The sequence below is a fragment of the Lichenostomus cassidix genome, chromosome 12, assembly GCF_008360975.1.
Source record: "Lichenostomus cassidix isolate B80296 chromosome 12, HeHo_3.0, whole genome shotgun sequence".
Classification (NCBI taxonomy): domain Eukaryota; kingdom Metazoa; phylum Chordata; class Aves; order Passeriformes; family Meliphagidae; genus Lichenostomus; species Lichenostomus cassidix.
In genome coordinates, this window is record NC_139493.1 from 17478905 (window position 1) to 17499395 (window position 20491).

A 20491-nucleotide genomic window follows, 5' to 3' on the forward strand; every position below is an offset into this window, starting at 1 on the left:
TAGGAAGTTACCTGTCTCCCCTCGGAAATAACTCCTTCCCTTGCACATAACCCTCTCCGTTTCCGCCACCCCTTTCTTTGCCTTTTCCCCTGCTTTACAACTTTCCCAGCCTCGTGGAGTTGCCTCCTTCACTTTCACCTGCAGATTTCCGTAGGTGACAAGAAGCCAATGACACGCTGGGAGGCTTCAGTCATTGAAGATTAGTACCAGCAAGTGTCTTAAAACACCTGTGTGTTTTCCTTTTGCTCTCCACTAGGCTGAAAAGTCATGACAGCTGAAAAGACTATTCCTATAATTAATGGCAAGCCAGAAGATGCTTTGGACCCAGAAGCCTCAAGTACCAACCTCGTCCACAGCAATGATAAGAAAGTTCATGAAAGAGGTCACTGGAACAATAAGGTTGAATTTGTGCTTTCTGTGGCAGGGGAGATTATTGGGTTGGGAAACGTCTGGAGATTCCCATATCTTTGCTACAAGAACGGAGGAGGTAAGATGGCATCACATGGGGATTTACATGGGAATTAAACAGTTAAGAATGCTTTGCAGTGATTTATTGCACTAGTAAGAGATACGTGTTCAGGATTGCAGTGCATGTGCAGACAGGGAAGCTTTAAACATCTGACAGCTGAGAAAAATCGTTGTGTTTCTCTTTCCTTCTCTCCAAACACTGTGTGGTTTATTTTTACAAGTTTCTTTTGCGTTAGTAAATTGACATGCTTTTTTCAGTAGCATTTTTCTGTAGAAGAAGCTAGTGTTCTGTTATAGTAGTACACTCTGTCTTCTGCCTGTGAATACACACCCAGGCATACTTAACTAAGTTGGTCTGACACAGAAAAGAAGGCAGCAGTTTATTTGTCACAACAGTGTACTTTGGAGAGGATGAATATTTTTTCCTAATAATGCTACAGAGATTTGGGGTTTTTTCTTTGTCTCGTGAAATTTTTTGTAACTCAATGTACTTTTTTCCCCTCATTACTTTCCCAATTCCTACAGCAGGGTAGGGGAAGATGTAAAACTGCAGGTTACTCACAGAAGAGAGCAAGCCCTGATAAACTTTAAATATGAATGTTGTTTGAGAGAGAAAAGAACAGACTTCTGCAGAAGTATAACATGTGGCATGGATTGGTTATAGCTAAATATAAACTGTATAAGATATATGACAGTTGAGAATAAGCACATCAGCTGTGACTTGGGAAGCAAGGAGGAAAGAAAAGTAAATTAAAAACTCAGTTTGGAATTCTGTGGACTGGGTTCAACATTCTCCCCACTTAAGGCCTGAGTCAGTGGTAGTGTAAACACAGAGGCTGGGAGAAAAATAGGATGTTCAGGGCTGATAAGCACTGATCTGCTCTTTGACTGGTTTGTTTGCCAACAGTGCTGTGCCAAATTTCTATTCCTTGTCCCTCCTTATCTGAACTCAGCGATGGTTTTTAGCCCACTTTCTCTGCTGTTTCTACAAGACAAATTGTTGTGTTTATCGTTGGTAGTTCCTTTCTTTATGGATCTGTATTTTGGCAAAACAAAGGTAACAAGAGTTCACCTCTTTCCAGAATGCTGCTACCAAACCCTGCTGTTAGTACATAAATATTAAAAAGCTGCATATGATATACAAAACCCTTTCTTGTTGATTGTCAGAGTGTTCCCAGGGAACTTTTGGCAGAGAAAATGATAGAAATGTGGGTTTTGTGTGTAATTTTTTGGTTCATACAGACACCTTTAGGTGCCCATTTGTAGATAAGTGCCAGCTTGTCAAAATGTGGTGCTATAATTTTTAAGGCTGTTACATGAGATAGAAAGAATTCTAATAGTTGTTTTGGGTGGTCTGATGAAAAAGCAATTACTTAAATATCCTATTTAATCACCACTCTGTTCTTTAAAATTAGAATGAGTGGGTGGGACTTAATTGATTGTGTTCTGGCACCATGGGACATTTGCCATTGACCAGTTTTAGTCAGTGAAGACTTGGTCTGTGACCTGTGGCTTTGTAACCCTCTGGAATGCCCTGCTGGAATTAGACCAGACTGTTTGCAGTACTTAACATCTGATGCATCAAACCCCTTAGTGTGCGGTAGGGAAGACAGGGGTAAGATATCTGAGCTAGTTGTGAAATAAGTTGCTGCTTCCAAAAGGAATCCAGAAGCTGTAGTATGGAACTTGTGAGGTCCGACCTCTCTCTGGCTCTAATTCCAAGTCATAACAGCTCATGTAGGAATAAGCTTCTATAATTTTAGGTTGTTCTTGGGGATGTTCAGGTTTTTAGGAAAATTAATTTCTTTGCACTCTTAGAATTAAGTATTTCTTGGAATATGATCTTTTTGCAAGCTGGGAAACCTGAGGTTTTCTGATTTTCCTGGTGTATGCCTGTTGGAACAGTGTTGGAAAAACAGTCCAAGCTGATACTTTGGATCTCCACAAATTGCCATGTTAAACTCACTGTGATTGTGTGTATAAGAGGGCTGAGATGGATTTGATACTGGCCAATAAATGAACCAGAGAAGCCATGCAGATAATTGCATTCTTTGTGAAATCCCCATGGATTTTTTGAAGTTCAGCTGTAGGGACATTCCCTAAGAGAGGTGATGAGATTTCTCTCGCTGTGCTGGCTCTGAAGAAGGAAAGCCCCAGTCAGAGCAGGTGTGTTTAATTGTCTCAGCCTTCTAATCAAGGTGGTAAAACACAGCAGCTGCTGCAGGGTGTGGAGTGCTGTGTTTGGGTTTTGCTGTGGTTCACTACCTGTGCTGGGCTTTGCAGGCAGCATCCAACAAAAATGTTGATGCTTTGTTATTTTCCAGTAATATTTCTGGCTGAAAAGGCCAAGCTCTGCTTTCTTGTCCTTGTAAGTAGTTCTGAAGTTTGTTTCACCATTCTCTTTTCATCATCCTTATCATCAGGCTCATATAAATAACACGCAAAGGATTTCTTGGATTTAATATCCATAACACTTCTTCATCCCTGCTTTCCTGGAAAAAGCAAGGAAGATGGTGTAGACTGACGTGGTGATGAGCAGAGCAGAACTTTGTGGCTGAGCAGGCTGGGAGATCTCTTTAGTGTTTGAGAGACACATGAGTAGATTTTAGTCTGTGCTGAGGGACTTTGCTCTGCTCTGTTTTAATCTATGGCCCTGGCTTACAGGTTAACTTCTGATATTTGGGGCAGGACTGAACCTTCCTGCACTGCCAGGGTGATACTTCAGGGATGGTTCATTTCCTTTCCTGGGGAAATCCTCCCTGTGCTGCCAGGAAGCTGTGTTCATTCTAACTAACACCCCCTCAATATCCACTTGCAGGTGCTTTCCTCATCCCCTATGTGGTGTTCTTTATTTGCTGTGGAATACCAGTCTTTTTCTTGGAGACAGCCTTGGGGCAGTTTACAAGTGAAGGAGGCATCACATGCTGGAGGAAAGTTTGCCCTCTATTTGAAGGTAACAAACAGTGCTGTGTTCTATTGCAAAAGAGTGCATTCAAGCTGAAGTAAAATGAAATAAATTGTATCAAAATTGAAGTTAAGATATATTACCTGCAAAGGAGAAGTTTTCTTTTGTATCTCACTCTTTTTTTTGTTTCTTCAGGCATTGGCTATGCTACCCAAGTTATAGAGGCACACCTGAATGTTTATTACATCATCATTTTAGCATGGGCTATCTTCTATTTGTTCAACTGCTTTACTACAGAGCTCCCCTGGGCTTCCTGTGGCCACGAATGGAATACAGGTATGACCTCTGGAGAGATTCAAATCCTTCCAAATCATTGATCAATGCATTGAAATGTCCTGAACACAGCTATTGTTGTTGCAAAGTCTGTGGAAATGGGTCAGTCACACCCCAACACAGCAAAATAAAGGAAATGTGAAGACTGCCTTAGACCTTTTTGGGTTGGGTCATTGTGTAAGCATTTACTCTTGTAGAATATAAGGTCAGCAGAAAAAGACTATGGATTTTGTTAATTCTGTAAAATATTCTGGCTAAATCCCAAAACTCTCGTTTGCAATCATATCTATTCTCCCTGAACACAGTGAGTGAATTCTGCTGCAGAGAATGACCTGATGACAGGTTGCAATCTTGCTCTTTCACTCTAATGAAATCAGGAGGAGTTTGAATGGAGAGGAAAAAAATATTAAATGTGGATCGTTGGATTTGCTCTTTTAAATGCCAGATGTTGAGGGATAATGTTCATCAAGCTACTTCTGGAAATTTAGTCGCATAAATAATCCTTCCTGCATGTAAAGCAGCCTCCTGCATGAAGGATGAGGTGTGTATTCATAAGGCTTTGCAGGGTAGGGCTCTGCATCTGTCCTCTCATTGATATTTACATCTGTAATTCTCTGCTTGTTGACTTTGGAGATCACAAACATCCACGGGGAGGAGGATCACATCCCACTGCCTTGTTCCCATGTTCCTGAAGTTTTGCATTTATCCCTTGTATCCCAGTCCAATTTCAAATCAAGTACCCATTGTGTTATCTGTCATGGTTTTCACTAATTGGCCATTTAGTGTGTCCTTTGAGCACACCTAAAGCTGCCTGAGATCTTAGTTTATGTCAGGGAATTAATTTTGGGCTTGATGGGAGTGGAAGGCTTTGGTATCAATTTTGGCAACCCTGTAAAGGATCCTAGCCAGTGTTATCACTGTTCAAATGCTCAGCAATGCTGAGCTGCTTTATCCATTCTCTGTGTTAGAGATAATAGCAATAACCATAAGCCAGAGGAAATATCCACTTGCCTTACCAGGAAAAAGTGGAAATTTATGGCTGGCCACGTTCCATAAACCATCTAGAACCACAAGCCATTGAACCAGCAGCTGGAGTGGGAGCATCTTGTAATTCCCAATCCGTTGCCTCAGTTTCTTGTAATTCCCAGTCTGTTGCCTCAGTTTCTCAATGTTTGTTTCTTCTGCCTGAGGTGGTTTTTTGGCTCTGTGCCTTTGGGAAATGTTGGAGAAGAGCCCTCATGGATAATTCTCTGGGTTGTCACAACGTGGTGTTGCAGAAGTAGCAGTTGTGACATTTAGTGCACCCAGAAGCCCTTTAACCCCACAGAGAAAATGTGGTGTGGAATGGAAGCTTTCCAAGGGGCAGAAATGGGGAGATGAACAAGAAGAAATGTACTTGCATGTCAACATAGCAAACTCTTTTTGTTCTTTTATAGAAAACTGTGTGGAATTTCAGAAACTTAACATGAGCAACTGCAGTCAAGTCTCTTTACAAAATGCCACTTCTCCAGTGATGGAATTCTGGGAGTAAGTGCACATCAACTTTCTATTTGATCAGTTTGCTCGTTACCTTCCAATGAGTTGATAATTACACATGATTACATACCTCCTAACCTTATAGCGCTTAGGGATGTGAGTTCAGCTGGAAATTTTCTTAAACAGGCAGAGAGAGTCAGAATGAGAGTTTTTAACTCTTTTTTTAGAGGATACAAGGAAAGGAATTCCATATCCTGAAAGGACATAGAACAAAGTGTGCCACTTGCTCGGGAGCTTGGCTCCTGTTGCGGGAGGAAAGAGCCTCAAACCCATACTAATGAGGAGGCAAAGGTGAAAGAAAGACGATGATTTACAATATTCCTTTTCTTTTCTTTTTTATTTTTTTTTCCCCAAATGTTTCTTCCCTTTAGCGTTTGAGAGCTGCATCCTCACCCTTGTTGGAGCTAACTAATACTCTGGCTTCTGTATCTCATTATTTTTTTAAAGGACTATGTAAGTGTTAGTTATTCAGCTAGAATAACAGCGGAGTTTAACTCTCTCCTGTCCCCCCTGACTCTGATTCCTAGTTAGACTAACAGAAGAAAATCAGATGTTTGCAGAGATGATCTGCTTTTGTGGTGACATATTTTTTCTGCCTATAAATATTTAATCAGTGCAGTGTAGTCGCAGATTTGTATCTTGCAGGGTGTAGTGAGAGTTAAGCCAGTCAGAGAAATGGAATGTTACTTTAAATACTGGGTGATTTCACAATTCAAAGCCTGTTACACAATTCTGGTTTACTACCATTTCTTGAGGATCCATTAATTTCATTATTAAGGCAGAGCCTTATTCTGGGGCTGTTTTGTGTTCAGGACAGCAACAGCTACACTTGGAAGAGCCAAAAATGCCTTGAAGGGACAACTCTACATTGACAGCAATTCCTTGAATCTTAGTATGTGCTTTGTCTGCCTGAACCTCTTTTCCTTGCTACATCAGTTAAATTAGACTTCAGTTTCTTGCATCAGCAAATTCTATTTAAAAGTAAAATTGCTCCCCCAAACTAAATTAAGCCTGAACAATATGAGAGACACATGCACTCTGAGTAAAACTGAAGTTTTGTTTTCTGTTACAATTTTTAGTAATCTGAAAGCCTAACATCTTAAATAAAAATATATCTACTGTAATGTTTCAGAATAAATAAGAGTCTCTCAGGTGGCTTCTCTTAATGCTATGACTCCATTTTATTTTAGCAAAAATAGCTTGTGGTTCTTTGGGATAACAAGAATTAAGGCTTCATATCAGTAGAGTAAATGAACAAAATATTTTCTCAAGTTTTAGCTAATCTATCCACTGCATTTATATGATTTTTTTACCACATTCCCAACTCAGCCACTGATGGCAGCTCCAGTTATCTGGAGTAGTAGGAAATGTTTAGTTCAATTATATGGAGGGCACAGAGTAAGTTTTTTATATTCTCATATTTCTGTGGTTTTGTGGGTTTTGTGTTAGTGCTCATCTCTGGATTGCCTAAATTCCTATGTCAGTGTTATTTTGAAGAACATACAAATCCATTTTAAGGAATGAGAAGGGACATCCCTTCTCAAACATCTCTAGAAATGAAGCTAAAGATTCTGTAGCTAAACTTGCAATCAAGTTGGAGTAGGTTTTAAACCCTTCAATTTTGTGGCACATTTCCCTACCTGATTTTGGCTAAGTCAGGAATGAATTATGAAACTAGAAGGGATAATCAAATTTAGGCTTTTCTCCAACTGGTTTTACAGTCTGGTGTATACAAAGCTGAAAATACCAACTCCAAACTTTTTAAAATCACAAAAACCAAAAGAAAAGCTAAACTAAATAATCTGTTATTTATTTGAAACTTCTTTCTTTATTGTGTCACAGGCAAACTCTTTGGAATACTAACAGTTTACTGGCCAAAATAACTTTAGATATTAATCTTATCTTCTTTTTCTGTCCAAGTAAAACTGAAGTTGCATAGTTTTGCACGCAGAAAATAAATGTAGTCTCTTCCTGCTAAGGAAGGTGTTTGCCTTGTTTAAACTTTAAGTAGTTATGATGTTGCATGGCTTCCAAATTTAAAAACAAACTCATGAAAAATTAGTTTTGAAGTGGAAGAATGAGCTTTCAATATCAGCACTGATTTTGCATTGAAATAACTAATAGGAATTAAGATTATGATTAAATTATATGTCATATATCAGGCATGAATACACAGCAGCGGCCTTTCTGTATAGATGTGCAGAGCAGTTAATACAAAGTAAATATTCCTAGAGCAGTTAATTTGTCTGGAGATAAGTGTTACCAGCAATGTTGTTTCACTCAGCCAGAGGTCTTGCTTTTCTACTTTGTACATTGTGGTGTCAGGAGGCAGAAACTCCTTGGAAACTTGTTAGCAATGGGGAGAGGTGAGTGCTGGAGCAGAGTGCACAGCCTGCTGCTCTGGGCTATCCCAGAGCTCCTGTGGGCACTGTGAGGATCCTCCTGCTCCAACACCCCTGCAGACCTGAGGTTCTTACCATTCATTAACTCCCTGCCTGGCAAGGGAAGGGGGATTTGTTCTAGGTTTGTTCTGAACAACTATTCAAACCTTTACACTTTGCTCTCTGCAATGCCAAGGCTGCCATTGAAATTCCTCTAAGTTGTGGCTACATAAAGCCAATTTATCGTGTGAAGGGCTGGCTGTTGGGGAAAAAAAATTGGGTTTTGTGGGGTTTTTTTGTGTTTTTCTTTTTTTTTTTTGTGTCTGTGGAGTTAATCTGTGGATTAGAGTGGTAATTATTGTGCCCAGTGATCCTGTTTGCTAATTGTATGAGAGCTTGTTTACATGTAGGACTCAATCCTGCATTTGTAAAGTGTCAGGCTGATGCTACAGCTGTCCTTTGCTAACCATATCACATTACCACAGTATTTTAGAACGATCACAGTATCTTCAGATGGTTTTAATTAAACCCAGGCTGACAAGAAGAGTGCTTGGGGGAGACTCAGTAATTCCCCAGTGTTTTTGCTGGGCTCTGTGTTGCTCTCCATCCCAGTGCTCCCAGTCTGAGAGTCACTCATGCTGGGGAGGTACAGGCTGTGTTTCACACAGGATTCACATTCTGTAAGTGCCAGCAGAGACTGGGAATGGGGGAGAAGTTGGATTTGGGTTTGAGTCTGCAAATGAACACCTCAGGCCCAAAACATCTTTATTTCTGGCTTTGCAAAGGAATGTTTTCTCTTTGACCTGGTGTTGCTAAGTCTTTTCCATCAGCTGGACTGTAAGGCTCAGCCCTTACTTAGTTGTGACTAGAAGCAAATCCTCAGCAAGGCTGAGGATTGCAAACAAAATCTTCCACCTTTCTGCTGCAATATTTGTTGGTTTTGCTGCTTCTGTGGCCTTGGTGACTCCTAGGAAGTCAGGCAGGGCTCACCCCTGTGCAGTGGGGACTGAGAGTCACCTGGCACTGCCATGAAGCTTTTCCAGTTCCTCCTCCTCAGGTGTGCCCAGAGGATGCTGTTTCCTTGCTCCCTGAGCAGGTACAGCCTCACCTGTGATAATTCATCATTCTCCACCTGCTTTGATAACTGCACCACACAGAGGGTGAAGGCTTAGCTTTCATCTTGCATGGATTGTTTATTTGTTCAAACAAACAAATGAAAAAAGATTCAGAGAGAAATCCTTCAGTAGGTCCTAGATGCTGCTTTCCTTCTGGTTAACTCCAAAAACCTCACTGTACATGCAACAACTTTCAAACTTGAAATATTTGCATGAGCCTGTAATTGATAACCATTTACCTGCAGCTACACAGTGCGAATGGTCTGATCCTGCTGGGGGAGCAGCAGGCAAAGGCTGGCAGTTTGGACACTCTTTTCTTCTTTTCCTGCATCGAAATATCTATCCCTGTTAGTGTTTTTAGGCTTCATTTGAGTGAGCAGACTTGCCACTGACAACTGATCAAAATTAAGAGATTAAAGGATTTCTAACCTTGCTCAAAAAGGCCTTGCAAACCATAGCCTTGAGAAGTTCCACGTTCTGTGTGAACAGTTTCTAACTTGAGCAGTTAAACTGATAAAAATTCACATCTTACTCTTCAAACTCTCTGCTGCTGTGTTCCAAAGGACAGACAAGAGTCTGAAACTCCGCTTTTCCCTTCATACTGGTGCCAGCAGTCAGAGACTGACATGTTTTCTCCCCTTTATGGCACTTCCCTTACCCCAATTGTACAGTTTGCTTGAGGATTTTCTGAGAAAAAATAATCATAGTTTCAAGGTGTGGCCCATGGAAATTTAGTGTCCAAACTTTAAACGTAGTGGTAGCTGCAATGTTGATAATTACAGATAAATGAAAGCAGGATGTGAAAAAGATTTGTGACTGTAGGTGAGGGTGTATTTATAGCCTGGGGAACAGGATAGAGAGGAAATGCTCCATCATTTTGCTGCTTTCCTAGGAGAGGAAATTGCCTGGCAGGTGTGGGGGGCTGCAGCCACGTCTGGGTGCTCTTTTGGCTGCTGCTGCAGTCTGTCACCACGGGCAGGAATCTGAGGTTTCCAGCGCCTGGGAAGGGAGCTGGACAGAAAGAGGACCCACGGTTTTGTGGCTGATTCCACCTCAATAGTTTTTTATTGGCTGTGTGGCAACAACTTAGTCCTCTGTTAAAGGAGCTCTACTTGTTGGCCTGTCACTCTCTGGAGGGGGTGACACATCCTTAGCGTTTCCAAGTAAAGCCTAGTGAGAAAAAACATTGGTTTTGTCTGGGCGAAAGAAAAGGGGCTGTTCTCAGCAGAAAGGGAAAGGCACAAACCCTTTCCTTGCAAAGTCAAAGAAGAGGTTTTTCCTGTTTCTTTCAGGCTACAGCCGAGTGCAGGAGTCACACTGTGGTTAATCCCCAGCACAGTGAAAAGTCAGGCTGAGTTGAGCCTGATGCTGCAGTGCTCAGGGATTCAGCTCTGCTCCCACCCAGGCCCTTCGTGGGTGTCTTGGAGGACACTGAGCTCTGCCAGACCCTCCTCTTTCTGCCCAGTTCATCAGAGGCCGTGTGAAAATTGCTTTTTGTGTGGAGCCACGTGAGCTCTTCTTCTGGGTTTGCCTCGAGATCACTGACTTTGCCTGACTTCAGCTGAAAAAGGCAAAAGGGATGGGGTCAAAATGCTGCCAATTTCTCCTGTGCTGAGGGATGAACCCTAAGCCAGGTTGATCAGCTTCCATGGGTTTGGATTTTTACATTTCCTGTTGTATGTAAAAAAAAAAAAAACTTTTAAAGTTGCAAAGTTAAGATTTGGGTATTAGGAAATACTAAGAGTAAGGTTGTGCAATTTTAAGTTCAAATCTTTTGCGAGTATGATCATGTTGAGTTGAAGAACTGCCTAATATTTTGTCAGATCTGCTTTGGTTTTGTTAGAGGATGGGAGGGGAACAAACAGTGTGCAGGTATTCAATATTTTGTTGTTCTCTTTGTCAGCAGTGCAGGAACCTGATATAGAATCTGCTGGTTTAGATATCCAGATTTGCTGAAAAATGGTAAATCTTTTTATTGGTAACAATAAGGGCATTTCCATTATTCTGGTTAATATGGGAATGTGTGTTTACAGGTATGTATTTTATATCTGTGTATATATGCACTTTTAGCCATCGTAGGAAAATAATTACATGAGAGAAGCACATTTTGGTTGAAGGAGTAAAATGAAAAAAGTGAAAAGTCTAAAACAGGAAAACCTCAGTTGTGCCATGATGGGTTTGGCCAAATCAGCCAGGAGCAGCACATGCCAAAATAATCAGGAGTGTTTCTTCTGCATTTGCCAGGGGTTTCGTTGGTTTCTCAGAAGTTGTTGGTTTGCTGGGTTTGTTGTGTGGGGTTTTTTAGTGTTTATTTCTTAATTTATGTACAAAACTTCTCTACTGAAAGGCCTCCCTTCAGTTATATCTGTTTTATGCCATTACAAAACCATCTCGTTCCCTTTTCCCTGAGTTATTATGTACAGCCTCCTACAATTATCCAAACAAACTTTGAAATCATCTAGAAAACTGAAAGTAGGATACTTTTGGTGCCATTTGCTGCCTGAAACCAATTAGTCCCCTCCAGCAGCTCCCCTGTATGAGAGGTCCTGCCCAGGACAAGTTCCATCCATGTGTGACAAAGTTGTCACTCCAGGAATTATCCCCTTTACGTGGGAATGGGATGGGCAAGAGTGATGTGCAAACAAATCACATGGCACTCATTCAAGGCAAACTTTTCAACACCTCTGGAATCCCTTAAATATCCAAGTGGCCTTGTAAAGAATAGATTGTTATTTCCAATTGCCCATGAATGTGTCCATTTGCTGCCTGGCTTGGAACTGGGAATGTAAAGGGCTTTGGTGAGAGGGATTTTAGAGATGTGCAAGTAACTGAAATTATTGCTAAACAGGAGTCACATCCACCTGCTTTTTGGCTATCTCAGCATGGATACTGTGTAAAGGACACATTTCCATGTAATTCATCAAGTCTCTATTTTTGACCCTTGAAAAAGTGTCGTCGTAAGAGAAACCAAATGTTTATACGCTTTTTAAGAGTGTTTCTCAAGTATGGCTTTGTAGATTCAGGGCATTAACAGAAAGGGTGGTTGCTTGGGATGTTAAATCAAATTAAATCGTCAAGGGAGAGGTGTTTTCACTGTGCAAAAATTACAGTGAGCACAGGTTGGAAAAACAAAACAAAACACCCATGCTTTTGTTTAATAATAATTTCACTGTTTTCTACTAAATTCTTATATGGCAGCAAAATTGATTTGCTGTGTAGGAGAATTTCCTGAGGAAAACTCATTAAATATTGCACTGGAATTCTTGGAAGGGCTACAGAATGTCAATCTGTGCAGGTCTTGAAACAGCAATATGGGCATAGCTGTCCTCTGGATGGAAGGGAAAGAACTGATATCTTCCCCAAATCCCTTTAACAGCTCTTCTTTAATAATTTCACATCTGATGTCCATAGGTTTTAGTTGATAAATGAAAAAATGAGCCAGTAGAATTTCTTTTTCTCTAATTAATAATACTGTAATTAGCAAGTGCTACAACAGAGTGGTATTTTGTGCAGACCCAGGAGTTATAAATGTGGACAAAGGGTTGAGACCTCCCAAAACAACTCCTATCCATTTGCAGCTTTCTTTTGCCCTTTTGAGCTGTAAGTTTTTCTTTATTCCTTGTGCCCCTGCTCTTTTTCATGTCTTAGGGTTTTTTGTGACTAGAGCTTAGAACAGGGCCAGTGAGTATAAGAAATATGTTGACAGAGTAATTTTTTCAATTTTTAAAATTTTTTGAGCAGTCAGGTAATGGTTTTTTTTTGGCCTGTTCTGTGAGGAAGAGATAAGAGCTTATCACCATTAATTTGTTACACGAGTTTGGAGCCAAGAACTCACTTTGAAGAACTGTTTTACAAAATCATGCAGCAGTTCTCAGTATTTTGTGGTCTGTAGTTCCCATTTGATGAACATTTAATTAATAGTGAAAAGGTGAACACGACTGTACAGACTGTTTAAAAGGCTCTACACAAATTCTGAGAGGCATCAGCTTGACTTGTATTTCTGGGTGCTCTCAGTTCCCAGCTGAGTGCTGAGCTAATTTATACCCCTCAAGGTGAATAAAAAGGGGGATTTTTGTCACTGAATGACTTTTTCAGAGAGGAGAAGAGGACAAATTACAAAAAGCCTGAAGGAGTGATTGGATATATTGAGAAAAGAGACTGTAGAGCAGAGGTGAGTGGAACAGCACAAAAAGTTATTTAACAGCATTAAAGCCTTGGGCTTGGTTAAGGAGAAGTTGCCATGACTTCAGTGAAAGAGGGGTAAGGAAAATAGGTCAGGAATGGTAATAGAAATGAGACATTCTGTGTTTATCCCTCACTGTCTCAGTGTGAGAGATACACAGACACACAGATGTGTGTCAAAAGGAAAAAACAATATCTTTTTATAGACATACATTCAGATAACCTAAGTACTGACCTTAATGAGAGACAGGGGTTGACATGAGAAATAGGGAGAATTTCTGCAAGAAATTTTAGAGAAAAATCTGCAGAGCAAAGTTTAACTTCACTTTAATTGGATGTGTGGACAAATGGGTGATGAATGGAACAACGTAGGAGGAACTAGGCTGAGGAGCAGCAAATGTGGCTCAGCTAGGAATGATTCACTGTTATGTGTAATTCACACTGGATCTGCTGGAAGAGGGAAATATTTCTGAGTTGTGCCTAATGCTGTAGCTGAGGGATTCTTGCTGATGTGACCACTGGGAATTGTCTGTCTGCTGCTTTAAGAAATAAGCCAAAAATGGAATTAAATGAATTTCCAGAAACGAAGTCTTACTCTTTAAAGAATTTCCAGTAAATTTCTCTCAATCTGTCACTTATAGATTAGCTCCTAAAAGCTGAAATACATCTTTCTAATCCTTGAGCACTGATGGCTGGAGAGTACAAGTGGGTATCCAGCAGTATCTGCCAAGGAGAATTTGTAGCACTTTTAGAAACCTGTGGATATGTCATATTTCCTATTTTAGAGTTCACATGAAACCTAAAAAGAGAGGTTTGGACACTACCCAGAGCCTGTAACCCTTGTTCTCGCTATACAGCTTCCAGAAAAGTCAAAGGGTCAGCTCATGTTGATTTGCAGGGAGAATTTGGTACCCAGACTATTTGTTGATTTTAAACACTTTTAGTGACTAAATCTGCAACAAATCCACCGGGAGATTTTTTTTGTCTAACCTTGTAGTTGTAGCCATGCTTGTTCTGGAGGTGTTTCAGTGATTCTCACACTGCTGCACTGGGAAAGCACCTGGCACAACCAGCTCATTTGAAGTTTCACAACTATTTTAGACTCTAAAGGGGCAGAACGAAAGTCTGAGAGGAATAATTTCTTTTTGAGGCATTCTCTCTGTGAGATATCTGCCCTCTAGATGGTGTTAATGCTGTCAGTGTGCCACTCCTGCCCACATCATCCTCATGTCACCGAGCTCCTCGGGGCAGCAAGACAAAGCAGGGCTCAAGCAGCAGCCAGGGTGTGTCTGAATGCTTCTCTCCTCCTCTCCTGCTCAATCCAGATTGCAGAATTTGGATAAAAGATCAGAACCAATTTAATATCCAGCCCAAGCCATGTTTTGCTAAATCCTGATATTCATTCAGTGTGTGCTGTGGGTGGTACAGGAGCAGTGTCTAGCCCTGGATCAGCACAGGGAGGAGCTGGAGCTGCTGGAGGAGTCCAGAAGAGGATGGATGAGCAGAGGATGGAGCAGCTCTGCTGGGAGGAAAGGCTGGCAGAGCTGGGATTGCTCAGCCTGGAGAGGAGAAGCTTTGGGGTGACTGAATTGTGACCTTCAGTGCCTGAAGGAGCTGCAGGAAAGATGGAGAGAGACTACAAGGGATGGAGGGACAGGACAAGGGGAATGGATTCAGACTGACTGAGGGCAGGGAGAGATGGGATACTGGGAAGGAATTGCTCCCTGTGAGGGTGGTGAGGCCCTGGCACAGGGTGCCCAGAGAAGCTGTGGCTGCCCCTGGATCCCTGGCAATGTCCAAGACCAGGCTGGACAGGGCTTAGGGCAACCTGGGATAGTGGGAGGTGTCCCTGCCATGGCAGGGGTAGAACTGGGTGGGTTTTGAGGTCCTTCCCAACCTAAACTATTCCATGATGCTGTAATACTGTGGGGCTAAAAATCATAAAGGTTATCACTGCTTAAATGTGTGTTCTCTTCCTGGAAAAGGGAGAAGTCTCCCACACATTTTTGTTCATGTCCTTAATCAGAGGTATCTTCTTAAAGTGATCTTCTAACTGTTCATTTTTGCTCAGAAAATCTCCTTTAATTTGACAGATATCTTCTAAAATGCAGTCCTGTAGCATATAGAAGTGGATGTTTGATTTGTGTGTTAAATCTGAAAAATGTTTACCAGCTTTAGTATTTCCAGTACACAGAATTTTCCATACCTGTTCTCTTAGACAATATTGTATGATTTTTTTATATTTTCTGTGTCAAAAGATCATGAGCCACACCAGAGAAAAGAAATCTTGCAAACCAGTACAAGTAAAAAACGCAGCCATGAATTGACGGAAGAATTAACACTTTTATTAGGTTCATTTTATTGAAGGATAATTTTTCTTTTTACCTTGTCCAATGTAAAATATGTATATCTTTAGTAAAAGGTTTCTGAGAATTTCATGAAGTAAGCTGCCAGCCTTTTGGTTTCACACTTTTATATTCAGCAATAGATCTTTTAAGTTTATCAGTATCATTATCAAAAGTTACCATATGAGTAGATAAAGCAGTGGAGAATATCTCAGATCTTTAATATCTTGTGTACTCTGGTTGTTTCAAAACAACTTGTTCCCTCTGAGCTGCTCCTTTTCCACCCTGGAGTTCTGCAGTCCGGGCGGATCTGCCTCTCCCAAATGACAGCAATTAGCTCTGATTAGACAGCCACAGGGAGATGTTGCAGCTTCCCGACAGGTATTTTGGCATGGTGAAGCTCCTGGCATTTCGAGCATCCACAGAGGATTCTGGTGTGTGGAATTGGAGTCTCACCAGAGTTTCCAGAGTTCAGCAATATCTGCTCATGGCAGAAAATGTTTATTTGCACAGGATACTTGGACACATTTGGGTATGAAATACTCCAACCAATACATTAAAGAATATTAATTGCATGAAAGGAAATGAGAGGAAGATGTGAAGTTAGAAATCATGTCTTTAGACAGAAACTTAAATTGACTTTCACAATGAAATAGAGGATGTCTAAAAGATATGAATCCTTTTCTCCTAAAGTGATGGGAAATCTGTGCAGCTCTGGCACTCAAGTGAGTTCTGCTTTTTAAACAGGGAGCTCAGTGACAAGGCTCATGAGGTAAATATGGACTTGGTTTGACAACTGCAGGGATAAAAGAAGTGTTCCAAAATAGAAAATAACAAAGGCACTACTCAGTGGCATAATTTTGTTGTCCTTTCATCCCGCAGAATGCTCTGGGGACAGAGTCTGGCCCAGAACAAAAGGGAACTTTGTCCCCTGTGCTCCTGGCTGGACACATCCAGATGGACAAGGGGCTCAAGGGGCTCCTCTGGCTGGAGGATGCTTGTTGGGTTTTTAAAGCAAAGTGTCTTGGAAACTGCTCCCAGTGAAAGCAAGGACATGAAGGGACCTTCCTTAAATAGACTGAAGCTGTTCTTCAGCTTCCCAAATCATGAAATCATGCAAGTACCACCCCAGGACATTCTTTTCAACAACGTGTTGGCAGCTGTTAATCCTCTTCCTACTCAAGAGCCTGGTCCAGCTCCTCACACTGGAACACTTCATTAGAGATGCTCTTTCCCAGGAAAATCCAGTGTTCCCATAGCCAAGAAATAGTGTTTGAGCTTTCAGAATGTTTTCAAATTTGAGTGGAAAGGTTGCTTTTCAGCTGAGAATATTCAGCAATTATCTCACAATCCTTCCCTCTCCAGCAATGGAGGAGCCCTTCTTCCTCTGATGTACTGAGGCACCAGATTGAAAGACATTTAGTACTTAAACAAATTAACCCCATTTTCAGTAAGTGTCTAACACTTGCTGAAATATCTCCCAGTGGGGTTTTATCTGTGTAAAGTTTGCTGGGGATGCATGTGCATTGATATTAATTAAGAGAACAGAGGTAACCCTTGGCAACAGAGTGTCCCTGGCATGTTGGGAGCACAAAGTCCTTGTGTGATGTCTAGTTTCTCCCTGGGTTTATTATTTTATGTGTACTGAAAATGTGCTGAAATTTTTCTTCATATCTTCCTGACTTTTTTTTTTTTAATCCACATTTGTATTTAGATTCAAGTGGAACTTAAACCAGGCTTACAATATTTGGTACTCCAAGCAGAATAAATCTACACTGTAGTAATTTTGTCATGATTTTGTTCAGTGCAACTGCACAGACCCTAGTGAGCAAAGCTCAGCATTTCTGACAGCCACCCTTTGGAGACGTGCCCTATTCTTCCACCCAAATTTATCTTTTATTCATTAGATTCCTGTAACTTTTATCACTTTTCTTCCATGTTCTGCGTTGGAAGAAATTAGAATCCTCAGCAACATTTCTATAACAATAAAATTTAAATGTCTGTGACCAGAGGCAGTGAAACCTTCAAGCCCAGTGTGAGACACAACACAAAGCCACTCTGCTTGGGGTTTAATATTCTCCTTACAAGCAAGATATCCTGTGCAGAATTAATACTTTGCTACTACTGATTCAAACCTTGCCCTGGTTTGAATTAACCTTTAATTCCAAGCTCACCCCCATGGCAGTGGAACTTGTTTCCCTCAATATTCTGCTCAAGATGCTCAAATGCCACCAATCCCTTGGCTTCTCTCCCAGGTCAGTTCAAGGGGCTGAGCTGCTGAGTGTTTTTGTACAACAGAACAGCACCCCCTCAAACAGCTACAGCCACAAAACAAGCTCAGTACCCACAATAAATATTTTCAGACTCTCATCAGTTTCTGTTTTCAGTGAGATCCAACAGTGATTAATGATTTGTGTCTTCAGTGCAGGACAAATCTTTCTCACAGTGAGGTTTCGCACAGTCCTAAGTTGTTGCCAGCAAACTCTGCTTAAACTGCCTTGGACTAAGCAGGGATTTTATGTTCTGGAATAATTCAAATGGTTACCTGCAGTTGTACTTCCAGCTACAGTGGTCTTCCAGATTCCTAGGCTTTGCTCTATCAAGAAATGTTATTGATGTTTTTCATTTCTTCAAATAAACAGGTGGCAGCAGTGGCAGCAGAAATCAAGGCATTTCAATGAAGTGGCTGTTAAGATATTTCTCATTTAATTAAGGGGGTTTTAAAGATGCTCAGCTTTAATAAGTCTTGATATACATAAGGACAAAACTATTTGTTTCTTTTCACCCAAGTATGATGCAAAGCAGCTGAAAGTTCACTGTAGAACTTTTCTCCAAATGCTTGCTCTTTCAAACCAGAGGAGGACATTCAATGCTGATTTTACTGCTTGTTTCTTTCTTCTGTGCATGGAGAGTTGAGGAGAACAAGGCAGTGCAGGGCACTTGCAGGTAAGAGAAGAGGAGGAAGGCCTAGAGGAAGCTCCTCTACCTTTTTTTTTTTATTGTCAGTGATTTATGCAAGGTCATAGCAGGTTTTAGATAGAAGCTGAACTGCTGAGGAGCACAGAGCTGTGATCTGACCCTGGATACACCAACCTCACTTCTTGGTTGAAGGGGAGAATCATATAATTTTTAAAGGCTACACATTTTCTTATTATTTCAGTTCAATAATGAAAGAAAAGGGGTGGATATGACTGAACTGAGGTTTTGTGAGAAGAATTTCATATTCTGATTTCCCCCTCCCTTCGAAACCATCATCCACTGCTGCTGTTCCCCATGGCTCCAGCAGCAGCAGAATTTGGGTCTGGCATTAGGGAGAGCTGTGTTGTCCCTGCTGAGGAAATCCCTGCTGGCCTCTGGGCAGGACTGTCCCCTCCTTGGATCCATTCTTTGCACACATTGTAGGTCAGAGTTTAATTATAAGTTCTGGTCTTGTTGCTGCTCACTTTCTGAGGGAAGCACCAACCCTTTGTTCTGCTGGAACAAAGGAAATACAACACAATTTCCAGCACTTCAGGGTAATTAAATGCTCATTATGGTGCTCACAGTTCGAGTTGATTGGCACCACGTGTCTTTGTTAAATGGGATAATTGTGTTGAGCCCATTAATTTGCCATTTGCTTGCTGTGACCCTCCTTGCTCTGGGTGGGTAAAGGAGGTGTCTCTGCTATTTGGGACTTCCCAGAGCATCCAGGAAACTCTGAGTCTGACTTTCTGCTCCCAGGAATTGGTTTTTTTTTAAAAATTTCATCTCAAGCCTTCACTGAAAATTATGTTCTTAAGGCAAAGACGTCTTTTGGAGTGTGAAGCATTTGAATCATGAGAGCATTATAGCATTTATTTCTGAAGTTGTTTTGCAGTTAGGGAAGAACAGGTAGGAATTAAAGTCACTGACACACCCATTTTGGAAAAGAAGCCTTGCTCATGCTTAGGTACACCTGTACAGAAATATTATCCATATCGCCATACAAAACCTGGTTTGATTAAAACAGAAGGAAATTGTTTCATCATTATTTTACAGTGGAAGTAAAGTTAAATGAAAAAGGTTTCTGTTTTACAATTATTGTTGCCCAAACGCAGTTTTCATCTTAAAAATATACTATTTTAAAAGGCTTTTTATTATTTATTGTCCCATATTATTTATTCCCTTTTAAAATCATATTATGCCAGTTTTTGTCCTGGTTCTCTTGCAATTAATTCCTATTCCAGATGATCTAAGAATTCAAGGATTTCATTTGGGTTTTGAATGAGAATTTGTAAGGAGGGTGGACTTTATCCTCAGTAAAATTCCAGTCATCTGTCAAATAGCTTAGAAGAACTTGCATTTTAACAGTATATTTCATCAGCCTCCCTGTGTAATTATGGCTCAGAGATGTTATTTGCAATTCTAGACTGCAGGTATCAAATATGCTCTTCCTCTTCTTGATTAAAATAATCCTTCATTACAAGCCACCTCTTAATTTTGATGCTTTGGGATGACAGAACTTCAGGTTCTTTGCTATCTGAGGTTGTCCCATGCTGGTTCACTTGTCTCCTAAATTATCTGGTGGCAGATTTGAAGCATAAAGATTTGACAAATAAAACTAATTCCTGGGTGAGGAGAAATGTGGATAAGTGACAGCAATTTTACATTTAAGCAGATAACACTTTCAAAAGTTTGTCTTAACTCCCTGCCACCTTTTTCTTTTGACTGGGAAGATCTACCTTTCTATTAACTGGAAAATCTATATAGCTATGCACATGTTAATTATATATAAAATATAGACTATTATATGGCTTTAAACTATATAAGAGTGGAATTCAATTCATTTGTTTTCACTCACAATGTGGAGGGAGAGTATTGCAAGTCTAAGGCCTCTGAAGTTGTAATAATCTATATTAACTTGGAATACAGATTTCAAAGCAATCTTGCTCAGGATGGTTTATGTCAGGATCAGTGTTAAAAATTTTTATGTGAACATCTTAGTGTGTTTGTCTGTTCCTGTAAGCTGCTTCAAAATGTTGTTGTTTTGAAAAGAAAGATTTTAATGTTATTCCTTCAGTTACAAAGTAAAAATTAATGAAAATAAAAGTTAACAGGTAAAAATTAAAGTTAGAAATTTTTTTTCTTGGAAACCAATAAAATTGAAAAAAACCCAGTCATTAACAAGGTGTTTTATTTTAGGCTCATATGTGCTGGTAAATAATTCAAACCTTTTTTGTCTTTGACTTTAAAGAAAAGCTCTTTTAA

At 40.4% G+C, this 20491-nt stretch overlaps 1 protein-coding gene across 3 annotated transcripts in view; it reads left to right on the forward strand.

The window, feature by feature from the left end:
• The window catches only part of SLC6A11 (solute carrier family 6 member 11), a 96601-nt gene that overhangs the window by 14146 nt on the left and 61964 nt on the right, over window positions 1-20491 (forward strand). For all 3 annotated transcript variants that reach the window (XM_085073055.1, XM_085073054.1, XM_085073056.1), the window contains 4 exons: window positions 257-487; window positions 3287-3421; window positions 3569-3709; window positions 5143-5233. In XM_085073055.1, coding sequence (XP_084929181.1) covers window positions 268-487; window positions 3287-3421; window positions 3569-3709; window positions 5143-5233 — 587 coding nt within the window. In that variant the 5' untranslated portion in view covers window positions 257-267. The remainder of the gene's footprint in view (window positions 1-256; window positions 488-3286; window positions 3422-3568; window positions 3710-5142; window positions 5234-20491) is intronic.